The 27,890-nt window shown below is 36.6% G+C and overlaps 1 protein-coding gene across 1 annotated transcript in view; it reads right to left on the bottom strand.

Annotated features, from left to right (window-relative positions):
• The window catches only part of CCDC172 (coiled-coil domain containing 172), an 88,495-nt gene that overhangs the window by 57,298 nt on the left and 3,307 nt on the right, over positions 1 to 27,890 (bottom strand). Inside the window, exons 4-5 of the mRNA XM_021073407.1 lie at positions 8,817 to 8,933; positions 4,181 to 4,346 (exon numbers count right to left, since the gene is read on the bottom strand). Coding sequence (XP_020929066.1) covers positions 4,181 to 4,346; positions 8,817 to 8,933 — 283 coding nt within the window. The remainder of the gene's footprint in view (positions 1 to 4,180; positions 4,347 to 8,816; positions 8,934 to 27,890) is intronic.

The following is a 27,890-nucleotide window of genomic DNA, read 5'->3' as shown; positions in this document are numbered from 1 at the left end:
ATTATTTTCTGGCCTGTAATGTTTCTGCAGAGAAATCAGCTAGTACCCTTATAGGGGTTCCCTTATAATTAACTCTTTGCTTTTTTCTTGCTGCCTTTAGATTCCTCTCTTTAACTTTTGCCATTTTTATTATAATGTCTTGGTGTAGATTTGTTTGGGTTCAACTTGTTTGGGGCCCTCTGTGCTTCCTATATCTTGATATCTTTCATTTTGATTTGGTAAGTTTTTAGCCATAATTTCTCCAAATATACTTTCAATCCCCTTTTTCCTCTTTTCTTTTCCTTTTGGAATCCTCTTATGCATAGATTGGCCCACTTTATATTATCCCATACGTCTCATATTGTTGTCATTTTTTTTTTTGGTTTTCTGTCTGCTGTCCTCTGGCGATTTCTACTATTCTATATTCCAAGTCACTTGTTTCCTCTGCATTATTCATTCTGCCTTTCAATGTCTTTGACTGAGCTTGCATCTCCACAAATGAATTTTCTAATTTTTCTTAGCTCCTCCTTATAGTTTCTAATTCCCTTCTAAAGTAATCTACATTACTGTTCACATCTGGTCTTAATTCCTTCAGAATTTTCACTATCACCTTTTTGAGCTTGGTGTCTGTTACACTGCAGAGGTCTGTTTCATTATTTGCTTCTTCAGGGGAATTGTCCTGTTCTTTTGCCTGGGAATAATTTCTGCGCTTCTTCATTTTGCTTATATTTTTCTTACTCTGTGAGTTTAGGGAAAAGAATTTATGTCTTCTTGGAGGACTATTTTTATATGAGAGCACCCCTGGGTAGTTTGTGATAGCTGTGTGTGTGTGTGTGTGTGTGTGTGTGTGTGTGTGTGTGTGTGTGTGTACTGCTTTTGGTTTGGATGTTTGCTGTGTCTTTCCTCAGTGTGTGCAGGCTGTTATCCCCTTGATAGGGGGTGTGCTGGTGTACGGCCTGCTCATGCTTCCAGGGGATGGAGGTAATGGGTGGGGCCTATAGCCAGTGGCTGGTGGATGGGCCCTTGACAGCGGCAAAGACCCACGGGGTATAGGCTGCTCCTGCTTGCAGTGCCCTGGCAAGTGGCAGTGACCCTCAGGAAGGTGTATGCAGCATCAAGAGCCTTTGGAAGCAGCAACTGCAGGGCACATGCATTCTCAGGGGTGGGAGAGCAACAAGGGTAGCACTCAGTTGCACTGCCCTCCTCCGAGTGGATCCCTGAGGTGACTGGGACTGCAGGTGATAGCTATTCTCGGACCCCTAGTGGTGGTAGGCCACACCCAATTATGGAGTCTGAGATGGCTTCAGAGATGTGCTTCCACCACCTATATCCCACACATTAAGTGCCCCACCCAAGAGACCATGTGTGCACAGAGAAAGATATTCCTATGGCAGTCCCACCCCCTCCCCCCACCTCTCCCCCTCACCAACAGTGGCACCTTGCCTCTCCTGCAGGCCTAGGCCTCCTCCCTAGCTCCCATGGCTGTGGTGCTCCACTCCCCAGCCCATGGCTCACCACTCCCTAGCCCCTCAGGCTGTATCCACACAGCTAACCCTAGTGCCCTCCCCAGAACTGACCTCAGAATCCTGAGTCACCGCACCCAGCCCCCTCTCAAGTGTCTCAGGCTGTGGAGTCTGGGGGCAGTGGTACAATGGCCTGTGTGGTTCTCTCTCTGCTTTGCCCTCCTCAGTCAGGCTGCTGTGCATTCCTCAGAGGCTTGAGGTTCCTCCTACATCTCCACTGATGTCCCCATCTGTCAGGTGACCTCTCAGGATGCAGATTCCTTTCCTCTTTCACAGCTCTCTCTCTGGAGTGCTGGTCTTGTCCTGATTCCTCTCTTTTCTTTCTCTCCTTTTTTTCTTTTGTTCTACCCAGTTATGCAGAGGGTTTCTTAACCTTTTTGGAAGTTTAAGATCTTCTGTCAGCATTCCGATGTTCTATGTGAATCATTCCACATGTAGAAGGGTTTCTTAGATGTGTTTTTTGGGAGAAGGCAAGCACCGCATCCTACTCCTCCACCACCTTGATCCCACTGCTGTGAGTAATATTTCTTATTTAACTGTGCATATATTGCCTATCTTTAAAGGATACTAACAAGTAAAGAATGTAATATGCTTTTTTCTTATCTAATATCCACAAAGAACTGATTTACCAACTAAAGAAATGATTAAGAGGGACATTTTGAGAAAGATGTTACGATCATCATTATAGTCATTATTTTGAAGCTAAAAGTGATGGACCCTTTCATCTGGGGATTACAAGATTATCATGTTAGTTTTTAAGGCTCTGATCCATTTTTAGTGAATTTTTGTATATAATATAAAGTAAAGGCCCAATTTCATTTTTTGGCATGTGGTATCCAGTCTTCCCACAGAATTTGTGGAAAATATTGTCCTTTCCCTTTGAATGGTCTTGGTATCCTTATCAAAAATTATCTGACTATAAATACAAGGGTTTATATTTGAGCTCTCTATTCTATCCCGTTGTTCTGTATGTCTGTCTTTTTCCAGTATCACATTGTTTAGATTATTTAACTTAAGCTCTACAATAAGGAAGTGTGAGACCTCCAAATTTGTTATTCAAGACTGTTTTGGCTATTTGGATCCTTTGGGGTTCCATATGAATTTCAGGATGGGTTTTTCTTTTTTTTTTTTAATTTTTAAAAGTTTTACTGAAGTATAGGTGATTTACAATGTTGTGAAATTTCTTCTGTACAACAAAGTGATTCAGTTATACATGTAAACACACCTATTCTTTTTCAGATTCTTTTCCCATATAGACCATCAAAGAATACCAAGTAGAGTTCCCTGTGCTATACGAAAATTCCCCATTGGTCTATCATTCCATATACCACAGTAAGCATATGTCAATTTAGAACGGGTTTTTCTATGCACCAAAAAAATTCTGGGAGTTCCTGTTGTGGCACAGCAGAAATGAATCCAACTGGTATGCACGAGGATGCAGGTTCAATCCCTGGCTTTGCTCAGTGGGTTGGGGATCAGCATTGGCATGAGTTGTGATGTAGGTCACAGTCGCGGCTCAGATCCCGTGTTGTTGTGGCTGTGGTGTAGGCTGGTGACTGTAGCTCTGATTTGACCCCCTACTTGGGAATTTCCATATGCTGCCAGTGCAGCCCTAAAAAGCAAAAAAAGAAAGAAAAGAAGAAAAAATGCTGTTGGTATGTGACAGAGATTCCACTAAATATACAGATTTAGTGGGTTTTGTCTGTTAATTTTATATTCTGCGACTTTACTGTATTTATTTATTGGCTTAAGCTGACTGGTTTTGTGTGTATATGTGTTTTGTTTGCAGAATCATTAGGTATTATACCTATATGATCATGCCATTTAGGAATATAGATACTTTTACTTCTTCCTTTCTAATTTGAATGTCTTATTTCTTTTTCTTCCCTAACAGATTTGGCTAGAATCTCCAATAGTATGTTGAATAGAAGTGGTGGCATCAATGACTTTTTAAAGAAAGAAGGGTTTAGAGTATCTCATAAGGTTAATACCTATTTGAACTTATGTTCTACACTTGTGGTTATTAAACAATAGTACACATTAATGTTATGTAAGGGACTTAAAAATTAAGTTCCCTATCCTGATTCAACAGGTCTAGGGTGAGACTCAAGCATTTAATATATTTACTTAAAACTTCCCAGATGTGTGCCTATGGTTAAGAACCTCTTCCCTGAAAGTTCCCACTGTGGTTCAATGGGTTATGAACCCAACTAGTATCCAAGAGAATGTGGGCTCAATCCATGGCCTTACTCTGAGGTTAAAGATACGACACTGCTGTGAGCTGTGGTATAGGTCACAGATGTGGTGCAGATCTTGTACTGCTGTGGCTCTTGCTGTGGTGTAGGCCGGTAGCTGCAGTTGTGATTAGACTAGACCCCTAGCCTGGGAACTTCCATATGACACAGGTGAAGCCCTGGGAAAAAAAAAAAAAAAAGGACCTCTGTCCTACACATAACAGATAGTAAACAGAATCTCATTATTAAGTGAATGACCAATGCTCACATCACACCTTCTTCTAAGGAATATTGAGACTGCTCACAATAAAAGACACATATAATTAAGATAAAAGTAAAAGAATATCTATGTAATACCCCAGTTAAATTTCTGAAAAATTCATATAATCAAAATAAGTTGTTTTCATTAATGCTAGTTATTGAGGTGGTACTATGCATTCATACCCTTTTTCAGAATATTTGCCTGGTTTTCTAAGTCAGATATTTCAATCTTGATATTTTCTTTCACCAAAAGCTCTCGTTTCTTTGTTATGTCATACTCATTATTGAAGTCTGTAATTTCCTTAATAAATTTTTCCTCCTCCTCTGTCACTTTTCTCTTTGTAGCCTCCTAAAAAATAGAAACCAAAGATCAAATATAGTTGTTAATTAAAACATTTTTCTTAAGTGATTTAAAATGCAATCATTTGGAAATATTAACAAAAAGAAAATTATATTTCCTAGTATTATCACAAAAGTGCTGTACTCCTCCAGCAATATTAATTGAAAAAAACTGAAGTTATTACATAATAACCAATTATTTTCATGTGAAAGATTTATCCTTCATGTTTTAGAGGAATTATCGATATAGAAATTCTGCAACCAATCACTATATATGTGTTTGTGTACTGAACTTTCAGCCATATATACCATTTTATCATTGCAAAATAGGTGGTAAAATGACCAAAGTTGAAAATAAAAACTTATACTCAAAGGAATTATGGCAACTTTGTGGTAAAATAATTAAATGACCAAAGTTGAAAATGAAAATCCAGACTCAAAGGAATTACTATCTTAGGAATAAAAAAGAAAAACAAACAATAAAATCTAGGAAAAACTTTCATTATTTTTTTATTTTTTATTGTTTGGCCGTATCCAAGGCCCATGGAAGTTCCCCGGCCAGGGAGCGAACCCACGCCACAGCAGCAACCTGAGCCACTGCAGTGACCTGCTGCACCACTACAAAGTAACTCCTAAGAAAAGTTTTTGAAATGAAGATAATGAAGGCTAAATTATATACTCATTTCAAATTCACTTCTAAATAATAGTTGACATTTCATGAAATGTCAACATGGGATAAAAATAAGAATTTCCAGAGGAGGGAGGCAAGATGGCAGAAGAGTAAGAGGACACGCTCACCCTCTCCCACAAACACATCAAAAAAACACATTTACACACAAAACACCTCGCTCACGACATCAACTGAATGCTGGCAGAAGAACTTAAACCTCCAAAAAGAGCAAAAAACTCTTGACATAACTGGGTAGAGCAAAAGAAAAATAGAGAGAGAGAGAGAAAAGGAATCAGGATGGACAAGCATTCCCGAGAGGAAGCTGTGAAGGAGAAAGGGAACTCACACCCCAGGAAGCCACCACCTAAGCAACGGAAATATCAGCCGAGTTGGAGGGATCTCCAAGACGCCAAGAAAAGCACAGCAGCAGGTCTGAGAACCAAAAACTAGAGTGAGAGAAGCACAGATCATCGGAACTACTGGCGTAGACACCACAGCCTGAGATGCTCAGGTCAGGCTGGGCACTGAGACTTAGACTCTGGAGGTCAGTCCATGGGAGCGGGCTGGGGTTGGCAGTGTGGAGACGGCCTAAGGGACTACGGAACAGTGTGCCGTGAATAGGGGAAGCGATGCACTAAGGGCTGGGGAATGGAAAGCTACGGCAGAGGGAACCCAGAAGAAGGTCTGGACCCACAGGAGAGATAAGCCGCCATCGTTGGGGAAGGGAGAGGAGAAGGGGCGGCCACCGCCAGAGAAACCAATGTCATATACCACATTAACAACAAAAAAACCCCCTCAAAAACCATATGATCCCTCTCAATAGATGCAGAAAAACATGCAGAAAAAGCATTTGACAAAGTCCAACATCCATGCATGATCAAAACTCTTACCAAAGTGGGTATAGAGGGAACATTCCTTGCCATAATCAAAGCCATTTATGACAAACCCACAGCAAATATAATATAACTCAATGGAGGAAAGCTGAAAGCCTTCCCACTAAATTCTAGAACAAGACAAGGATGCCCACTCTCACCACTGTTATTCAACATAGTATTGGAAGTCCTAGCCACAGCAATCGGACAAACAAAAGAAAGAAAAGGTATCCAAATTGGAAGAGAAGAGGTAAAATGGTCACGGTATGCAGATGACATGATACTACACAGAGAAACCCCAAGGACTCAACCCAAAAACTACCTGAACTGATCCACAAATTCAGCAAAGTAGCAGGATATAAGATTAACATTCAGAAATCAGTCCCGTTTCTGTATACTAACAATGAACTATTAGAAAAGGAATACAAAAATACAATACCTTTTAAAATTGTACCCCCAAAAATCAAATACTTGAGAATGTACCTGACCAAGGAGGTAAAGGACTTATATGCCAAGAACTATAAAACACTAGTCAAGGAAATTAAAGAAGATGTAAAGAAATGGAAAGATATTCCATGCTCCTGGGTTAGAAAAATTAATATTGTAAAAATGGCCATACTGCCCAAAACAATCTACAGATTCAATGCAGTCCCTATCAAACTACCCATGACATTTTTCACAGTACTAGAACAAACAATCCAAAAATTTGTATGGAACCACAAAAGACCCAGAACTGCCAAAGCAATCCTAAGGAACAAAAACCAAGCGGGAGGCACAACTCTCCCAGACTTCAGGCAATATTACAAAGCCACAGTCATCAAGACAGTGTGGGACTGGTACCCAAACAGACATACCAACCAATGGAACAGAAGAGAGAACCCAGAAATAAACCCAGACACCTATGGGCAACTAATCTTTGAGAAAGGAGGCAAGAATATAAAATGGAAAAGAGACAGTCTTTCCAGCAAGCGTTGCTGGGAAAACTGGACAGCTGCATGTAAATCAAAGAAACTGGAACACACCCTCCCACCATGCACAAAAATAAACTCAAAATGGCTTAAATACTTAAATGGAAGACAAGACACCATCAAACTCCTGGAAGAGAACATAGGCAAAACATTCTCTGACATCAACCTTACAAATGTTTGCTCAGGTCAGTCTCCCAGAGCAACAGAAGTAAAAGCAAAAATAAACCAATGGGACCTAATCAAACTGACAAGCTTCTGCACAGCAAAGGAAACCATTAAAAAAAAAAAAAAAGACAACTTACAGAATGGGAGAAAACAGTTTCAAATGATGCAACTGACAAGGGCTTCATCTCTAAAATATACAAACAACTTATACAACTCAACAGCAAAAAACCCAACAACCCAATTGAAAAATGGGCAAAGGACCTGAAGAGACATTTCTCCAAGGAAGATATACAGATGGCCAACAAGCACATGAAACAATGCTCAACATCACCGATTATTAGAGAAATGCAAGTCAAAACCACCATGAGGTACCACCTCACACCAGTCAGAATGACCATCATTACTAAGTCCACAAATAACAAATGCTAGAGAGGATGTGGAGAAAGGGGAACCCTCCTGCACTGTTGGTGGGAATATAAATTGGTATAAGCACTATGGAGAACAATATGGAGGCACTTTAGAAAACTATACATAGAACTACCATATGACCCAGCAATCCCACTCTTGGGCATATATCCGGACAAAACTTTTCCGCATGTTCGTTGGAGCACTATTCACAATAGCCAAGACATGGGATCAACCTAAATGTCCATCGACGGATGATTGCGTTAAGATGACGTGGGTGTGTGTGTGTGTGTGTGTGTGTGTGTGTGTGTGTGTGGAATGGAATACTACTCAGCCATAAAAAAGAACAAAATAATGCCATTTGCAGCATGGATGGAACTCGAGACTCTCATCCTGAGTGAAGGAAGTCAGAAAGAGAAAGACAAGTACCATATGATATCACATATCTGGAATATAATATACGGCACAAAAGAACCTTTCCACAGAAAAGAAACTCATGGACTTGGAGAATAGACTTGTGGTTGCCAAGGGGGAAGGGGAGGGAGTGGGAGGGACTGGTAGCTTTGGGTAAATAGATGCTGAATGTAGCCTTCCGGATGGATTAGCAATGAGATCCTGCTGTGTAGCCCTAGGAACTATGTCTAGTCACTCATGGTGGAACATGATGATGTAAGAAAAAAGAATGTATACATGTATGTGTAACTGGGTCACCATGCTGTACAGTAGAAAAAAACATATATATAAATAAAAGATAAGAAATAAAAGAATTTCCAGAAACTTTAAACAAAGCTAGAACTTAAAACTTTTGACAATGGTAGAACTAAACATTACTGCATTTTCCTACTTTTTCTAAGAAATGTAACTAGTTATAAGCTACATTTGGAAACTGGCCATGTCATTCAAAACCATTTGGTGTTTGATTCTGACTTTAGATACATATTTTTAAATGTATTTTTAATGTAAATTAATTACAAGTCATATTCCTAAACTGGCCCTATCATTTACAGCTACCGAGTCTGTTGGCTTCTGACTTATGACAAAAAGATAAACAAAATCTACCTTTTCACCCACATCCATAAATATGTCTACCTCTGCTTTTCAAAAGCATTAAAACCAATGTCTTGAAGCCTGAGCAATTCAAACAGTGTTACTGTTTCTTTTATGCTGATTACATCTGCAAATAATTTTATATTGCATCCTGCCAATAAAATTCTTTCAAACTATTCAAACTATATTACTCTACCAACTGATTTAAAATAGCACTTAATAATTTTCCATATTTGAACTGGACTACCTGCCAATATGCATACAGATAATTTTCTAAAAGTATACCTAAGTATATTTAAATACTTTTTGACACAGTTAGTGAGATAGACATTCTTAAATGGCTGAAGACTTACAAAGGCTTGAAGGAGCATATTCTTTTCGTTTGTAATTTCACTGCACTGTCTTTTTAAGGCATTTTCATGAGTTTTCAAAAGCTGTAGGAGGAAGGCTTTTTCAGAAAACTGCTGAACCTTTAAAGTTAAAAAAAAAAAAAAAAGAAGAAGAAATCCGAATGAAACAATTAAGACAGTTTAGGGTACCTTAGTTAATAGAACAGATCTGTATAGTATACTTTTTTCTATATTAATCTTTAAAATGCAAAATTAGATTTACATTAAATATCTTACTTTATATGCTCTATCTTATACTATTTTATAAGTGTTTCATAATTATAATTTTTACAATCTCTTCCCCCAGTAAGACTATAGACATCTCAAGGGCAGAGAATGTGTTTTGCTTTTTCCTTTCTAATACTCAGCATTATTTTGTAGCTTAGGTACTAATGCTTTTTGATGACACACATTGAAATCTGCTCCAAGACAACCCGTTTTAAAGAACAAGTTTCTATTTTCATCATGTACAAAAAAGATATGGATGAATAAATCACATATACAATATGACTAATAAAATGAGATAAAATCTACAAATCACAAGCAAAAACCCAGTCCTATGACTACAGTTATACCAAATAAAACACAAAGCTGCTAAAGTCCTCAAATGGGGTTTTGAGACCTCATTTTTTATTTTAGCACCTCATTTGGTTCTAACTAGCAGAAGATATAATAAACATTAATATTAGATATGTAACTTATTTCATTTGGGCTGTAAAGAAGAGCATCTCCTGAGACCATGAATATTGAAATGAAAATCAGGAAGCTTTACTATATAAAATCTAAAAATGATGTCAGACTGGCCCTCACATGAAAGCATCACTTCAAGTTTGGGGCTGTTCCCATCTTCAAAGAGAAAAGAAAAAGGAAATAAATTCAACTTAAATTGCAGAAAGGAAGATTTATGTTGGCTATAAGAACTTCCTCAAGGTGAGAGACAAGTTGTGAAATCTCTGTTGCAGAAGATATTTAACAGCAAAGAGTTTAGGAATAGTGTAGTCCAGAGACAAGGGGTTGGCCTAAAAGACGGTTTGAAATGATATGACTAAAAAGCCCTAGAAATACTGGCATTAAAAAAAAAACAGCTGAAGTAAAACAGAAAATATGACCTTAAATTTATATAACATCATAGCACATCTGCCTACATCTTCACTTCGTGCTGATTTCATCAACTCTATTTTAAGAAAGACATCAATAGAGAAAGATTAGAGAGGTACAATTTACATGGCCAAAGGAATTCAGAAAACTTTCAAAACTGGGAGAAGGGAGAATGGAGCAGTTAGTATTTTAATATCTGAGAAGATAAAAATTAGCAAGTACATGTCCTGGGAGTTCCCATCATGGCGCAGTGGGTAACGAATTCGACTAGGAACCATGAGGTTGTGGGTTTCATCCTCGGCCTCACTCAGTGGGTTAAGGATCCGGCATTGCCGTGAGCTGTGGCTGTGGCGGAGGCCGGCGGCTAAAGCTCCAATTAGACCCCTAGCCTGGGAACCTCCACATGCCAGGAGAAGCGGCCTTAGAAAAGGCAAAAAAAAAAAAAAAGAAAGTATATGTCCTGATCCATAAAATCATATAGAAATTGGTAATAATGGTGAACAAGAGTGTGATCATGAATTCTACCACATTTATTTCACATAAGAAAATATTCTGAGCTATTTAGTATACATTATATATAAATGAGAATAAAATGACTTCCAGAGAAGTTAAATACCTTAACAAAGGTTATGTAACTAATTAGGGGAAAACCCAGGACTGAAGTTCAGGTCTTTGACTTTACTGTTTCTAAATCATGATATTAACATGGAAATATTGGAACTATTTCTAAGTAATAAAAAATTACTCTTGAAACTAAAAAGGGATTTCACTTTAGTCTCTGACAGTAAGTTGAAAGTATGAGTTTAAGAGAAAGAAAAATTACCAAAATACTAGGTCCCTTAGAACTCAGTGAGAGGATATTGCTTACAGTATATTCCGAACTCTCAGATTTGCAATATCATGGACAATAACCGTGAATATCTACAAAAATGCTTTGAGATCAAATATCAGGATGGATAAATCCTCATTAATCCAACTAGGTATTTCATGTAGTATGCCTTCCTGAATTCTGATCTTGTTCCTACCACTGATCTACAGTTGTTGTTGAAAACCAAATATAGAGAAAATATTATTTATCAAACTAAGGAATTTAAAAATTAGACTTTAAGCAAATTAGTACTCAAAATCAGAAAAGCCTTATATTAAGGACTCAGAAATTAAGGTGTTCTATTCCAGCTACCACTAAGACCTAAAATTATCACTGAAGTCTTGTTTTCTTTCCTAAAAGGGAAAAATAATTATTAAAGAAAGCTATTAGCATTTAGTTTGAATATTTTACCATAACCTGGGAAAAAAATGAAACCTATATACCCTAAATGAAAATCAGACAGCTGTTTAAAAGATTTATAAGAAGGGTATAGCTATAATTTCCCACTTCCCTAAAATTCCATGTAAATTATGCCTTTTGAAGTCTTTTCTACTTTCTTATTTGGTGTACTCTTCACTCTCATTTTCTGTTTTATACTCTCTTTATCTTTTACTCATACATTTTCCCCTTCTAATCAAGACCTAGAAAGTCCCAGAGAATTCATAAATACAGAAATATTACAGTAACATCAATTTTTAAATTTACTTAGGATCTGGGATGAAAACATTCAATGCATAAAGGAATTGGAAAATAGGGGAAAAACAGAAACAGAGAAAGAAACAGGACTCTGGAAAAGCTTAAGTTAGGAAGGTCAAGAAAGAATAGATGCCTACATTACATATAATACGCTGACTTACAAGCTGAGGATTGGAATAAGTTAGGAATGCAGAAATTACATGGGGTTTAATATCATTAGACCTTCTATATTAATGGAATGAATTAGACAAATGCCTTAGGACCCAGCCAGTTCCTCTCTACCAAGTATAAGTTATTAACTCTTCACTACCAAAAAAGCTTTACAAGGCCACCTATTTGCAGACTGTTTCTCAGTGTTCCTTTTGTTCTTGCTGTATTACAAATCATTTCTTGTTATTTTCACATTCTTTTGTTTGAAAACCAGATCTATTGATGTGTAAATATTCCAAATATAACCCTGACGATATTGACAGGATCACAAGATAAGGTCACTTCACAGAATAAATTACCATCAGAAATTTTATCTCAACTTTCTTTTGTTGCAAAAGTGATGAGTGGGAATCAGAATTGGGAAGTACCAGAAGAGACGCAAAACTGTGATTTAAAAAGATATTTTTCAACTTCTCTGAGTCAGGTTTGAATTGAGGCACTATCTTATACCCATGGTAGTTTGGACATCATGAGAAATAAAAACTTAAGAAACTACTGGCTATATACCTGCTAAATTGCCCAAGGGGCTACAAACAATAAAAAGAAAAGGGTGGACGGTTCAAATTTCTCTTTCTCATCTCTTTCCTTCCTCTGACTACAAATGAAAATACTTGCGTGCAGCCTCAAAGTCATGTTCGAGAATCAAATAGCCAAACTTTGTCAGAAAATACTGCTATTTAGGAAAATTTTCATTTATAACATGACAACACTCTAGTTAATTTTACTTCTCTCAGCAATAAAGATTTTTTTCCCTTTTCCTGTTTTATTCCTCCTGGGATATTTGGTTCTTCAACAGAGCTTGTAGTTTTCCCAGCGAGCTGACTTATCTGGTCAACCAGGTCAGTTTTCAGCATAGCCATGATTTGTGACTCTTCACTACTCTTGCTGCTTGGGTGCCTTTAGGTATCTTCTACCAGAAGAACTTGAAAATTGAAAATGAATGAGGACTTTAAATTAATATTTGGATCCAAGTAAGTGAAGTACAAAATACAAGCTACTCTTCGTTGTGGGTGTTATCGCTTAAAATAATTTCAGCACTTAAGAACTGACATTTTGTTCATTAAATACTCTGCCCAATATTAAAATAGGCAGTACTACTTAAAAAAATAATGAAAGTTAAATAGAAGATTTCACATTTGTAAGATCATAGCAATTGGGGAAAAAATGTGTTTGTTATGACTATGATAAGAAACATTTAAACACTAGAGTACATCAATGATTATTTTATCAATTGCAGATATTAACTTTTTAAAAATAGATCATTTTTTGTAAAGACATTTCTTAACTATAGATGCAATACTTAAAGAATAACTCACTATGACATGGTAATCCTAGTGTTAGTAAGCAAGGAAGAAGGTTCAGTGTTAGCAAATATTAGTCCTTACAATGGTTTATAGGGCTTTACATGATTGCTCTCCCTTTTTCCCTCTCTGATCTTATAATACAGAATATCTAAAAATAGATACAAATATACAGTTATAGGTGTGTGTGTGTGTGTGTGTGTGTAATGTTTCCAATCAATGCAGAATCATTTTTATTCAAGACATTAAAGAAAAACATGTAAAAGTACTGGAAGAAGACATTCTTTAAACAATGAATTTCAGAAATGAACAAAAGATTAAAAATTCCAGCAACACTAACATTCTAAATTTTGATTAAAAAAACATAAAAAGCCAAGCTACAAATAATAAAATTTGCAACAATGACAAAGAAAGTAGTATCTTTAACATATAAAAAGCTACAACTCAGTGAGAATAAGATAAAAAAAAAGGATATGATTAGGCAAATCACAAAGTAAAAGTGAAAAATCTGAACAAGTGAAAAACTACAAGTAAATTAAAAAGTTTAAATTAAAACCATAAAAGTTCAAATTAACCAAATTAAAACCATAGATGTCATTTTTTCTTATGTTTGTTAAAAAATTGATAACTTCTACTGTATAAATTGTGAAATTGTGGGAATACAAACTGGAGGTTTTCTGGAGGACAACTTGGAAATTATCAAAAGCTTTTGATAATTTTAATTATCAAAATTGTACAGATGGCCCTTATACAAAACAGGGATTAGGAATGCTGACCCTTGGTGCAGGCAAAAATCTGTGCATAACTTTATAGTTGGTTCTCCAAGTCCACAGTTCTAATCCATATATTCAATCAACTGGGTCATGTAGTATTGTAGAATTTATTGAAAAAAAATCTATACATAAGAGGACCCATGCAGTTCAAACCTGTGCCGTTCAAGGTGAACTATATCTACCCACTGACACAGCAATTTGATTTCTAGGACTTCATCTTAAAAAAAAAAAAAAATAGGGAGTTCCCGTCGTGGCGCAGTGGTTAACGAATCCGACTAGGAACCATGAGGTTGCGGGTTCGGTCCCTGCCCTTGCTCAGTGGGTTAACGATCCGGCGTTGCCGTGAGCTGTGGTGTAGGTTGCAGACGCGGCTCGGATCTTGCGTTGCTGTGGCTCTGGCGTAGGCTGGTGGCTACAGCTCCGATTCGACCCCTAGCCTGGGAACCTCCATATGCTGCGGGAGCGGCCCAAGAAATAGCAACAACAACAACAACAAAAGACAAAAAAAGACAAAAAAAAAAAAAAAAATAAGTGCACAAAGATGTATGTAAAAAATTATCATCTCGGTGATATTTATACTAGTACTTATTAACAGTAAATATTTAACAATTGAAAATTAACAAATTTTAAATGATACAGCCATTTAATGAATACTACTTTAACATTAAAAATTGTTCACTTAAAGGAGTCCCCACTGTGGCACAGTGGGTTAAGAACCTGCAGAGGCACAGGCACAGGTTTGATCCCTAGTCCAGCACAGTATGTTCAAAGGATCTGGCATTGCCACGGCTGTGGTGTAGGTCATAGCTGAGGCTTGGATTCAGTCCCTGGCCCAGGAACGGGTGTAACCATTAGAAAAAAAAAAAAAAAAAACGCTTACTTAGATATATATTTACTCATATATCCAGGGCACAGTAAATGGAAAAAAACTAAATCGATTAAAAGATATATAACTCATTTAAACAATTCTGAAAGAAAACCCATGAAAATAATCTATAACAACTATGCATAACTATATTGCAGAACTATAGGTGTTTATCACTCTGTTTTTGCCCATCATTATTTCAGGAATATTGCAATAAACAGGCATTACTTTTATGAAGAGTTAAAACAATAAAGCTAGTTCAACTCTGCAAAAAAATAAAAACAAACAAACAAAAAACTGCATGTTCAAATGTAATGGCAGAATAATTTCCCGAGAATATAATCCACTCTTCTAGTAGGGACATAAAAGTAAGCACTCTTAATAAAGATTGAGAAGACCAGGAGTTCATAATAAAGAACATTTTAGAGTAATAACCTGATCCATTTTCCTACTGTGATGGTCACGTATCTCTCATTCCTTCCTCTTTTCTGTCTTCACTTGAGAGGAACTGATTAGAATTTTAACCAAGAGAAACTGGACTATATTTAAAGCCACAGAACTAGTTTGAATCAAAGAAGCTGATGTAGGCAGCCTTTCAACTTACCTTGAAATAACAATTCAGGCAATAACAATTCATAAGATCACACAAGCACCAAATGCTATATGAAAAATTCTTCCCAGCGCATCTAGATCATAGGCACAGCTGTAAGTAGCCAGTTCGCCTTTGACCATTTCCATTCACCTTTTCCTTTTTTTTTTGGTCTTTTTGCCTTTTCTTGGGCCACTCCTGTGGCATATGGAGGTTCCCAGGCTAGGGGTTTATTTAGAGCTGTAGCCACTGGCCTATACCAGAGCCACAGCAATGCAGGATCCGAGCCATGTCTGTGACCCACATCACAGCTCGCAGCAACGTTGGATCCTTAACCCACTGAGCGAGGCCAGGGATGGAACCCGCAACCTCATAGTTCCTAGTCGGATTTGTTAACCACTGCGCCACAACAGGAACTCCCCATTCACCTTTTCTGAATCTATCTGATGTTCCAAAGTTCAGAGACAATCTAAATCTACCATTCTCAAAATGACTCTCATTCTGCAAAATTTTTCTTCCCCTTTTCCTCAAGTAAAACTCCCATTTCTAGAGATCTGCTGATGGAACTAGATGTTAATCTGATTAGAGAAAGACTAATAAAGCACAAATACTGATAGGCCAAGAACATTTGGTAATGATACTACTTAATCTGAAAGACTCTTGCTGAGGAACTACTCTGAAATAACGTGACTTCTGTGCAATTTGACAACTTAGAAGGCAGCACTTCGCCTTACCTATCACTGCATCTTCCTGTTCTGTCAGGATATAAAACAATGAAATGCTGAGAGTAATGATTTTTCATGTACTGTTTCTAATGGAAGAACTATGAAATATCACAGATGCTTTAAAATATACATTTTCCTCCTCATACAAGAAAACTTGGCAAATGAGCAAGAAAAGATCACACCTCAGTCAAGCATTCCACAACAACACTAGAAACTGGGTTGGAAATATTCACATCAAATTGTCAAACAGCAGCTTTAGTATTAAGAAGATAGTTAATTCTTCAGGAACTCAAGAAAACAAGAATGGCACAAGGAACAATTTGTATATTGTAACTATTGGCAAAACACTGAGTCTGAAGAGTTCTCCCAGTATAACAACATAAACCCTACAAAAATACTGTAGAAGAAGAGAAAAAGAGAGATCTGAGATAAAGAGTACTGTATATATGCATAATAATTTTACTACAGATTACAAAAAAAAATGTTTTTGCTAATTAACTACTTGATGTTCTCAGGAGGATGCAAAGATATGTCCACTAAAAAACAAGACCAAGCAAGAACACAACAAAAAAGATAAAAATACAAGCTGTGATAAAAAGAAAATTAAAGAAATGTAAAAAAAAAAGATAGCAAGATAGAATTTAAATTGCAGACAGTATTATATAACAGAACTAACACTTCAAAAGATGGAATTCGTGATGTAAAATATAAAGAACTGTCCAAGGCTGCTGAAAACTAGCAAATACCAAAAGAAAATCAATTCAGAGAAGAGAGAACAAAGATCCAAGCTGTAAGAAATAAGGGTACTTGAAAAATAAACCAGAATACAATAGTTAAGGTTAAAGATGGGAGACTCATCCTTGTTCTAGACAAAACTGAAAAGACGAGTCTGTGCACAAATTTGGAATCATGAAGATAAAAAAAAAGTTTATACAGGAAACCAGGGAGAAAAAAGAAACAAAGTAGGTTTATGCACATATTCTTCCTGAAAAATTACTTGAACGATTATACATATTGATCAAAAGATAAATAAAAAAATAGGAACTCAAGAATGAGGAAGTTGAGGCATTAAGAAATTGCATAGTGAAGAATTCTGGTACAACCTCTATGGAAAACAGTATGGAGGTATTTTAGAAAACTATACATAAAACTACCAAATGACTTAGGAATCCCACTCTTGGGCATATATCCGGACAAAACTTTCCTTAAAAAAGACACATGCACCCACATGTTCATTGCAGCTCTATTCACAATAGCCAAGACATGGAAACAACCCAAATGTCCATGGACAGATGACTGGATTAGGAAGACGTGGTATATATACACAATGGAATACTACTCAACCATTAAAAAAGAACAAAATAATGCCATTTGCAGCAACATGGGTGGAACCAGAGACTCTCATCCTGAGTGAAGTAAATCAGAAAGAAAAAGACAAATACCATATGATATCACTGATACCTGGAATCTAACATAAGACACAAATAAATCTTTCCACAGAAAAGAAATTCACGGACTTGGAGAACAGACTTGTGGTTGGCAAGGGGGAGGAGGAGGGAGTGGGATGGACTGGGAGCTTGAGGTTAATAGATGCACACTATTGCCTTTGGAATGGATTAGCAATGAAATCCTGCTGTGTAGCACTGGGAACTGTCTAGTCACTTATGATGGAGCATGATAATGTGAGAACAAAGAATGTATATATGTATGTGTAACTGGGTCACCATGCTGTACAGAAGAAAAAATAATAATAATGTATTGCGGAAATAAAAAATTTAAAAAAATATTTCCGGGGAAAAAAAGAATTCTGGTTAATATGATAGTCCCAAAAAATGTGGGAAGGATCCACTTTCTATTCAAAGACAGAGAAATTCTGGATAAAATATAGCTAATTTAAAATATATACCATTTACATAGTTAAGCCAAAAGCAAGAGAGAGCGATCATCACGATAGAATTCAAGCCAAGTGGGTATCTTTGAGATTGAATATAGGCAACAGGGACTAGAGTTTTTATAATGCCCATATAAGACCCAAAGTCAAGGCCAAAGCCAAGGCCAAAGAGAGCTGAAGTTGGGCTCATCAGATAAAGTTAGGAATAAAGAAGTGTGTAAGCAGACTACTCAAGTGGAGTCACAATAAATAGATCAATATAAAATACATCAAGGGAAATTAAGTGCTGCAAAGAAAAAGAAAGAAGATTAAAAGATAAAGAAAGAGATGGGATGAAGGGATATTTTAGATATGGAGCTAAGGGATGGGGCGGGGTCTTCAACAGCAGCCATTTTCAAACTTGATCTTTCAATTTTTGTCTTTAAGACTTTACAGTCTTGGAGTTCCTGTCATGGCACAGTGGTTAATGAATCTGACTAGGAACCACGAGGTTTCGGGTTCAATCCCTGGCCCCGCTTAGTGAGTTAAGGATCCAGCGTTGCCGTGAGCTGTGGTGTAAACTGCAGACACGGCTTGGATCCCGCGTTGCTGTGGCTCTGGTGTAGGCCGGTGGCTACAGCTCCGAATAGATCCCTAGCCTGGGAACCTCCATATGCCACAGGAGTGGCCCTAGAAAAGACAAAAAAAAAAAAGAAAAGACTTTACAGTCTTGGAGTTCCTGTCGTGGCTCAGTGGAAAGGAATCCAACATGAGGTTGAGGGTTCGATCCCTGGCCTCACTCAGTGGTTAAGGATCCAGCATTGCTGTGAGCTGTGGTATAGGTCGCAGATGTGGCTTGGATCTGGCATTGCTGTGGCTGTGGCATAGGCCAGCAGCTGTAGCTCTGATTAGACCTCTAGCCTGGGAACCTCCATATGATGTGGGTGTGGCCCTAAAAAGACAAAAGACAAAAAAAGTATAAAAATAAAAAAAAAGACTTTATAGTCTTACAAAATTATTGAGGAATTTGATTATTTTTAAGTTATAACTATCTTCAATATCAAACATTAAAACTGAGAAATTATGAAAATATTTAATTCACTTAGTAATGATTAATAAACCCATTGTATGTTAAAATATTTTTATGAAAAGATAACATTTTCTGAAACAAAAAATAGCCAGAAGAGTTGGAGTTACATTTTTTGCAAATCTCTTCAAAGTTTGGCTCAATAGAAAATTCTCATATCTGCCTCTTCATTCAATCTTTTGCAATACGTTTCTTGGTTGAAGTAAATGAAGATAATCTGGCCTCACAGAGATGTATAGTTGGAAATGGGAGGAGTGATTAATACCCTTTCTGAAAAATTATTCATGTTCTTTGATATTACACCCAAACTTAACAAGTGGTAGTTCTTTAATGGTCAGTTGCAATGCAGAATTTGAAACCGTTTCAATAAACGAAACATTGGTTTCTATTGTAACAGGATAAAATGTTTGTAACAGAATAAAATGTTTGAAATATGCTTTGAGTGGCTCTTCTACCATGTACGATTTTGTAACATCATGCATTGGTCATTTGCAAAATATTCCTTCACTGAATTATTCATATCCTCCAAATGTTGATATGCTTCATAATACAATATTAAAAAATAACACATTAATATCACCAATAAACTCATGAGAAAAAGGACTAGGAAACTGTCAAACTTACAATGACAAAACTAAGTCTTCCAAAATTCTATTTTTTCTTTGACAGGTTGAATATTATCACTGGCAAAATAATGATGATGTGATGATGATGATGATATCAGTTGTTTGACTTGAAATGTCAGGGTCATTTGGTTCACTTTTGAGAAAATTTTGCCAAATATTCAACTTTAAATAACTAAATTTATCTGTCAATTATTCAAGTAAAAATGGAGTTCCAGAAAAAGAAGAGCTAGGTCACATTGCGACTCAAACAATAATACAAATACTCTCCCTTGTGACAATCCTTTATGTGAACTTCCCATTTCATCATACATAATGTTAAAAACACACACCATGTCAGTTTCAAAATAACATTTTTTACACTTTAACCAAGGACATACAGTGGAAACTGGTGGGTTTTATTTTTTTACTATGAGTGCATAGCAGTGAAGAACACAATGACTACTAGTAATTTGTTGCCAATGCCTTGATTTGTGCTAAGTTGCTAACAGTTTTACTCATCATTGCCCTTGCACTATCAATGTACATATTAGCAAAGTGAAAATGGCAAATAATAACTCTGTATTATTAAGAAGATAACTTGATCTCACAAATCTTCTAAAGGAGTCTTGCAGACAACTAAGGATCACAGATCACACTTTTCTAAAGTGGCAACTGAGCAGAGACATAAGGTAACCAACTATCAAGATTTGCATGGGACTATCCCAGTGTTAGAACTGCAAGTCTCACTTTCAGCAAAATGGCTGGCCACTCTACTGGGAGAGATCTAAAAGAACTGAGTGTGTATAAAACACTACAAGCTGAGGGAAGAAGCATTTGAGGTAGAGGAGACAGCAAGTGCAAAGGCCCTGAGGTCAAAGAATAATTGGTATATTCAAGAACAAAAGAACCCTTTGCAAAGGTACATACCCTAGAAAATCAATTACCCCCAGACAGATGGGCTACTAGAAAGGGCCCAGTGCTACACTCAAAGGATATTTGGTGAACTCTCCTATTTTCATGTTTTAGATAATTTTCCATGACAAATGTGATAAGGCTTTCTCTACAGAATTACATAGAGAAAAGTAAAAGTAATTACACAATTTTTAAAAAATGAGAATGTCAAGATTTTGAGTTTACAGTTATGTTTATATAGTTGAAGTTGCTTGACCACCAACCCTCTAATTAAGGCAGAAAGCTGTTATATAATTTATTTGCCAATTCCTCTTACTGTGATTTAGAAGTTGTTCAGTGTTTGTCGAGTGACTGAATTGGAGAAGTGAAGAACACAGCTAACTGATTTTCCAAGAAATCACAAATCAAAAGGTAAACTTTTTAAAAGGCATTCTTTTATGCTGTATATTTTTACAAGGCTAGCAAACTAAACGTTAATCTCATGCTTTCTGTATACTAAGCTACAAATTTACTGTCTTAAGGACCATTTGCTCAGTTCCTGGAAAGGAAGCATTTTTTTTTTTTTCTGTTCAAAACATATCTAACGTTTCAGGAAAAACAATTTATTTAGAGTAGTTCTTTTTAAAAAAGGAATAGAGGCACACTAGTAGATTTTACAATTAGAAACAGTGCAGTGAATTTTCCACCGTGCGGATCCAAGCCAGGAAGTGTGCAACTTTTGTGATTTATAAGCACTTACAAATAGAAAATCTATCTGGCATACTGTTACACAGTTTGCTCTAAACTGCTATTACCATGAAATATTTTTCAGAATTTCTTAAAATCATGAAAACAAAGTTGAGAAAAAAGGAGTCCAACAAATGCTATATATAATATTTTTACTTCATTTGGAAATATAATAATTTCAGTTCTATTAATATGAAGAGATTACTACTTCTTAGAGAAAAGGCCCCTCCATAAAGAATTGCAACCAATTATATAGCCATTAATCAAGCAGCTCATGTTAAGAAAAGATGCGCCAAATGGCCAGTAAGTACCCAAAAAGACATTCACCATTAATCTCATTAGGGAACTGGAAATATAATTCACAATAAGATACCACAAGAACCTACTGTATAGCACAGGAAAATCTACTCAATAGTTTGTAATAACCTATATAGGAAAAAAGAATATTTATATGTATGACTTACTTAGCTGTACATCTGCAACTAATATATAACATTGTAAGTCAACTATATGCCAGTAAAATTAAATAAAATAAAAAACAAAACAAACAAAAATAGATACCACCTCTCCCCCGCTAAGATGGCTATAAAACAAACAAACAAAAAACATCAAAAATCTAAAAAAAAAAACAAAAACAACCCTATACAACAAAGAAATTCTACTCCTAGACAGAATATCTCAGAGAACTGAAACATATGTTCATTAAAAAGCCTATACACAAATGTTCACAGCACCATTACTCACAACAGCTAAAATGTGAAAACAATCCCGTGTCCAGCAAGTGATGAATGGATAGACAAAAGCGGTACATCCATACAACAGAATATTATTCAGCCATGAGAAGGAATCAAGTACTGACACATGCTCCAACATGGATGAACCTTAAAAACACGCTAAGTGAAAGAAGACCGTAAAAGGCCATTATTGTGTGATCCCACTTACATGAAATGTCCAGAGACAGAAAGTAGATCAGTGGTGACCTAGGGCTAGTGGGGTTTGAGGGGGGCAGAGGAATGAATAACATGGGTACATGGTTTCCTTCTGAGGTGATGGACATATTCCGGAGTCAGACAGTGATAACTGCGCAGCCTTCTGAGTGGACTAAATGCCATCGCTCTATAATTTTTAAGATGTATCAATTTTTAAGGTAACCTAATAACTATGCCCCCAGCTTAAGAAATAAAGCATTACAGGTAAAGCTGAAATGCCCTGAATACCCTTCCCTGATTACATTTACCTTCCACTTCTATCAGAGATAATCACTATGCTGATGTGCTATTTATCATTCCCATGCACGTCATTATACTTTCACTATATATCTATCAAGCCCTCACAAAATGTATTATTGTTCTATGTGTTTTTGAATTGTTATCATACTTATGTACCTTTTACAGGTTGCTTTTTATCACAATATTAAGTTTCTATAATGTATGAGTAATTTTTTACATCATAATTGAGTGGCTTTTTTACAATGACACCTAGCACTTAGAATTCTGAGGTCATACTCCCAAGAATGATAACTAAATCAGTTAAGTGGCTTTGCCTACTTTTTAAATCTATTCAACCAGGTGATTTCTCAAGCCATCCCAAACCATCATTAAGTTCTTGTTCAAAATAAGAGAATTTAAAGTACACTTAATAACATGAAAGGCTTTCTAAGGACTCCAATGTAAAACAACTTCTTTTTGATTTAAGGGATAACTTAGAAGGGAAAAGCTTGTATTATATTTCATTATATATGATAAATCATACTAAGATAAAATAATAAACATAATCAATTAATAAAATAAAATATTTCAACCACCTACAGGAACTCTCTACATGGCCATTCCGGTTTTAACCACTAAAACCTCTGTTGTAGATACTGCTGTGTAGTTCCTCCTTTCCCTGGTAACCAGTTAATTACTTTTGTGAAACTTGCACCATCACCAGAGAGCCCATGAATTTGGGAGAAGATGCTACCCCTTCACCACTGTTACTGGTTCAGGGATAGTCAAAAGTCACAATTTGTGAAAATGACATGAAAGAAGGTATCTGACAAGAACAATTTCCCTGCTTTTCCGAGAAAGCTTATGGAAACTTCCATCTCTTTCTCCCTGACTTTGAACAAGAAACCATGTGACTCCAGGAATTGCTAGTAATTATTTAGGGAACATGAAGCCATTCTACCATACTTCTTTACTAATAAAATTCCAATTTTGTTCACAGGAATAATGTATCTAGTCATAAACATTCATTCCCAGATTCCTTTTCCAAGGCTGACCACGTGACAAAAAGTAATCCTTGAGATCCAGACCCAGGTCCTTGGAGGACTTCCCTTCCACCAAAACAATAATAAACCACATGAGAAGAAGCCTTTTGATTTCCATCCTTTTATCTTTTTTCAGCTAGAATTCAGATACTATGACTAGGGATAAAGCATCACTTTTGACTACAAGGGTGAAAGTGACATGCTAAGGATGGTGGAACAGAAAGACAGAATGTGCTTGGGACTTTTAGGATTTCTTTGAGTAGCATTAATAAATGACCCTGGATTGCAAACCTCCAGATTTCCCATTACATGGGAAAAATAAATCCTTACTTGGTAAAGCTACCTTGGCTAGACTTTTGTTTTAAGCAACCTGATGCAATTCCAACTGATAGAACTGCTAAATCCAATACTGGGTTTTCAAATATATATGCCAATTGTTTCCCAATATTGTTTAAGCCATTTTGCACTGAATTTCTGTGACTTGCAATCAAGAGCACCTTAAACTGATAGAGCCTCCTCTCTAAGGGGTAATACCTCTGATGTGACTCAAAGTCTCTCTAGAACAAAGGCCATGTGCTATTCATCCTTCACTGTTGCCGGACTGAACAGATCTTTAGCAATGAGCAGAACTGCACGGAAAATTCCACAATGAAGGCACTAACCTGACTGCAAAGCTCATCCAACTGGTAAAGCAGAGAAACAAAGACACGAAATATTAACAATAACTTCATTAAACATATGTAACATACTCATCAAAGTAACTGAAACAATAAAGCCAAGAGACTATGTGACTCAAACACAAAGTCTTCAAATGTTTCTATATCCTCATCCTTTCCTTATTCCTTCCTGTTACACTATGGTTGTTAAGAGCAATAACTCTCTAGTTAACCCAATATAGACTCAAAAATTAGATCTATTACTTAGCACTTATGTGACCTAATCAAAGTTATTTAAATTTCTCTGAGTCTTGACCTTCTCAAATGAATAATGGGGAGTTCCCGTCGTGGCGCAGTGGTTAACGAATCCGACTAGGAACCATGAGGTTGCGGGTTCGATCCCTGCCCTTGCTCAGTGGGTTAATGATCCGGCGTTGCCATGAGCTGTGGTGTAGGTTGCAGACGCAGCTCAGATCCCGTGTTGCTGTGGCTCTGGTGTAGGCCAGTGGCTACAGCTCCAATTCCACCCCTAGCCTGGTAACCTCCATATGCCACGGGAGCGGCCCAAAGAAATAGCAAAAAAAAAAAAAAAAGACAAAAAAAAAAATGAATAATGGGAGTAATATTACCAAACTCAAAGGGTCCTTGTTAGAATTAACTGAGATAATGTCTATAAAATGCTTAGCATAAGGCCTAATATATAGCATTTATTAAACGTTATCTGCTTAATTTTTACGACAGAATAGGTATTCCTCTTCTTATCTAAGGCTATCTTACCTTATGCTCTGGATCCCAACCTCCTTCCACCTCCTATCTTTCCACTCTAGTCTTTATCTTCAACCTCTCTCTATAGGCCCCTTCCCACTAATATGCTTAAATACAATAATGATGATATGGGAGATGACAGGATTTGAGGCACAGGTAAAGGAACTGTCCATTCAGCAAAAAATGGCACCTCCTTCATAACAGGATGGAAAGGGGAGAAGGGACTTCATTTAGGCAGGTTTGGAGATCTCTAGGTGGGCAAATATAAAAAATTTCTTTCGAATGATTTCTATTTCCTCTTTGAAATAAAAGGCAGTTATCATCTGAAAGTTAAGTAGTTCAGAAAAGAGGATAAAAATACATGAGAAGAGGGACGCTTTACAACAGTCATTGTAGAGAGTGAGAAAGAGAAATGCAGAAGTGTTTCCAGGCAGTGTGGAGGTTGAAGCTGAGGTTGAAGCTAACATTCATGCATATATACTGGATCCAATTTCTCCTGGAAACGCCTGAGTGCTGGCATAGTAGTAAATAACTGGTTCACCTAGAATGTGATTATGGAGATCCATGGCTGAAGTACACTGAAGAAATGGGTCACTGAAAATGTGGAGATGAAAAAACTAACAGGCCCGGGTGGTAGCTGAAAGTATACTTAGACAATGACATCAAGATAGCAAGAGTTGAGACAGAACGGATGCCTGGGATCCAGATGCTAAATTCTAACAAGGGGGAGTATCCACTTTGAATGCCAGAAAAGAGGAAGGGGGAAAGTTGGCAGAGTCTGGAATACAGCATTAACTACCACAAGCAGGAAGAGAAATAATTTCCTGGAAGCAGCATTGGAGAGTAAAGAGGACATCCACTGAACCACCAACTATGAAGTATCTTGGGTGTGAAAAAAAAAAAATGATCTTCCACAGAAGAGACTCCAGAGTCAGATATGTATTGACTGCTTGTGGAATTGTACATCTCACCAAGGTGAATGTAAATGGCGTAATATACCTAAACTTCTATGTTACGACTTCTAAAAAATCAGTTGTACATGTTCAAGACAGGAGAGATTTGTAAAGGAATTCCATGTGAAAAAGTCATAGAGGAGTTCCCATCGTGGCTCAGTGGTTAACGAATCTGACTAGGAACCATGAGGTGGCAGGTTCGATCCCTGGCCTCACTCAGTGGGTTAAGGATCCGGCGTTGCCGTGAGCTGTGGTGTAGGTCGCAGACGTGGCTTGGATCCCGCGTTGCTCTGACTGCGGCGGAGGCCAGCGGCTACAGCTCCGATTAGACCCCTAGCCTGGGAACCTCCATATGCCGTGGGTGCGGCCCTAGAAAAGACAAAAACAAAACAAAGTCATAGAGACTGAAAGCAACTATATATAACTACTCTCGGCATTCCCATCGTGACGCAGAGGAAATGAATCTGACTAGGAACCATGAGGTTGCAGGTTTGATCCCTGGCCTCACTCAGTAGGTTAAGGATCTGGCATTAGTGTGAGCTGTGGTATAGGTTGCAGACGCAGCTCAGATCTGGTGTTGCTGTGGCTGTGGTGCAGACCAGCAGCAACATCTCCGATTAGACCCCTAGCCTGTGAACCTCCATATGCCTCGGGTGCAGCCCTCAAAAGACAACCCCCCCCAAAAAAAAACCTACTCTCAAAAGTGTCTTGGCCACAACTAGTAGAACTATAGGTGTGTACTAAATTGTGATAAGCACAATTTTCACTTTATTTTTTCATATTAAATAATTCACATTTCCAGCTGTTTAAACAAATATGAGAGGAAAAATGCCTTCATCTATGTTTTTAAGCAACTTTTAATCAACAATAAAATTAAACTTAAATAGGATATAAACTTTTAAAAAGGAAAAACCTCAATTACAAAACTCTATTTCAATATTATAAATGATAATAATTTGTGATTTTGTTCTTTCCCTAATTAGGTAACAGAGTACTAACAGATATGACTTTGCCTGCTGTTCTGGGAGGATTCCTAACTTTCAGCAACCAAAAAAAGGAATGTATATATTTTGAAGTAAAGGCTACCTTAAGTTACTTGTTTATTTTAGTATCACTTTTCTTTAAAAATTCATGGAATATTATTTCATTAGTGTTATGTTTATGCAATAGGTTAAAACTGGGAGAAGAAAAAAATATAAAACAGCCTCAAATTTTCCTCTGTTAACTTCCTCTTGAGAGAGTATGGCTTTATGTTTGGTTTTATATAATATGTTCATAAAGATTAAATATCCTAATTTTAACTATATGCTATTTTTAATAGGAAAAACTCTTAGATGCTTAAGAGAAATAATAAATATTCTATGAGTCCTTAATTTTGATTTTCTCTGTCTTCGATACTATAAAATCTTTCCTTGATGATCAGAAACTTTAGGTATACTGGTAAGCATTAATACAAAGCTAGGGCATGTTCTCATCTTTTTGTTTTCATATTACCAAACCCAACCAGGCACACCATGCTCTCCAATTCACAAAGTACTCATACTATATAATCTGAGACTTTTGCAACCATATATTTTAAAGGACTCATCGAGCCCTGAAAGGCAAATGCTATCATTCAAGTTCTAATTACATGCTACCTGGGTTTTACAGAACAGAAAAAAAAAAAAAAAATGAGTACTATACTTCCTAAATACATTTTTTTGACCATAAGTAACTTCCGAAATAAATGCCCCAAATATTTTCTGAATGTATCACTGTTGAAATAGCTCAAGCACTAGACTATTCAAATTGTGTTCTAGTTTCTATTTATGCTACTTCTACTTGATAAATTGGTCAATAAATGCCAAGCCAAATATTCAAGTAAATATATTTTCATTGTTATTGGCAGACATATAATTAACTCTAAGAATAAAAGAAACAAGAAATCAATTTATGATTACTTGTTCAGTTCTTCCCATTAGTCATTTACATTGTAACTGTGACTCTACTTTTAAAATATTTATATACACATACACACACACACATACTCCATGTTGACTATATCATAAATCAAGTTATTCCAATTGCAAATTAGTACTGTACGAACTG

The sequence above is a fragment of the Sus scrofa genome, chromosome 14, assembly GCF_000003025.6.
Source record: "Sus scrofa isolate TJ Tabasco breed Duroc chromosome 14, Sscrofa11.1, whole genome shotgun sequence".
NCBI classification, from domain to species: Eukaryota; Metazoa; Chordata; class Mammalia; order Artiodactyla; family Suidae; genus Sus; species Sus scrofa.
This window is presented reverse-complemented; position numbering and strand designations above follow the sequence as displayed.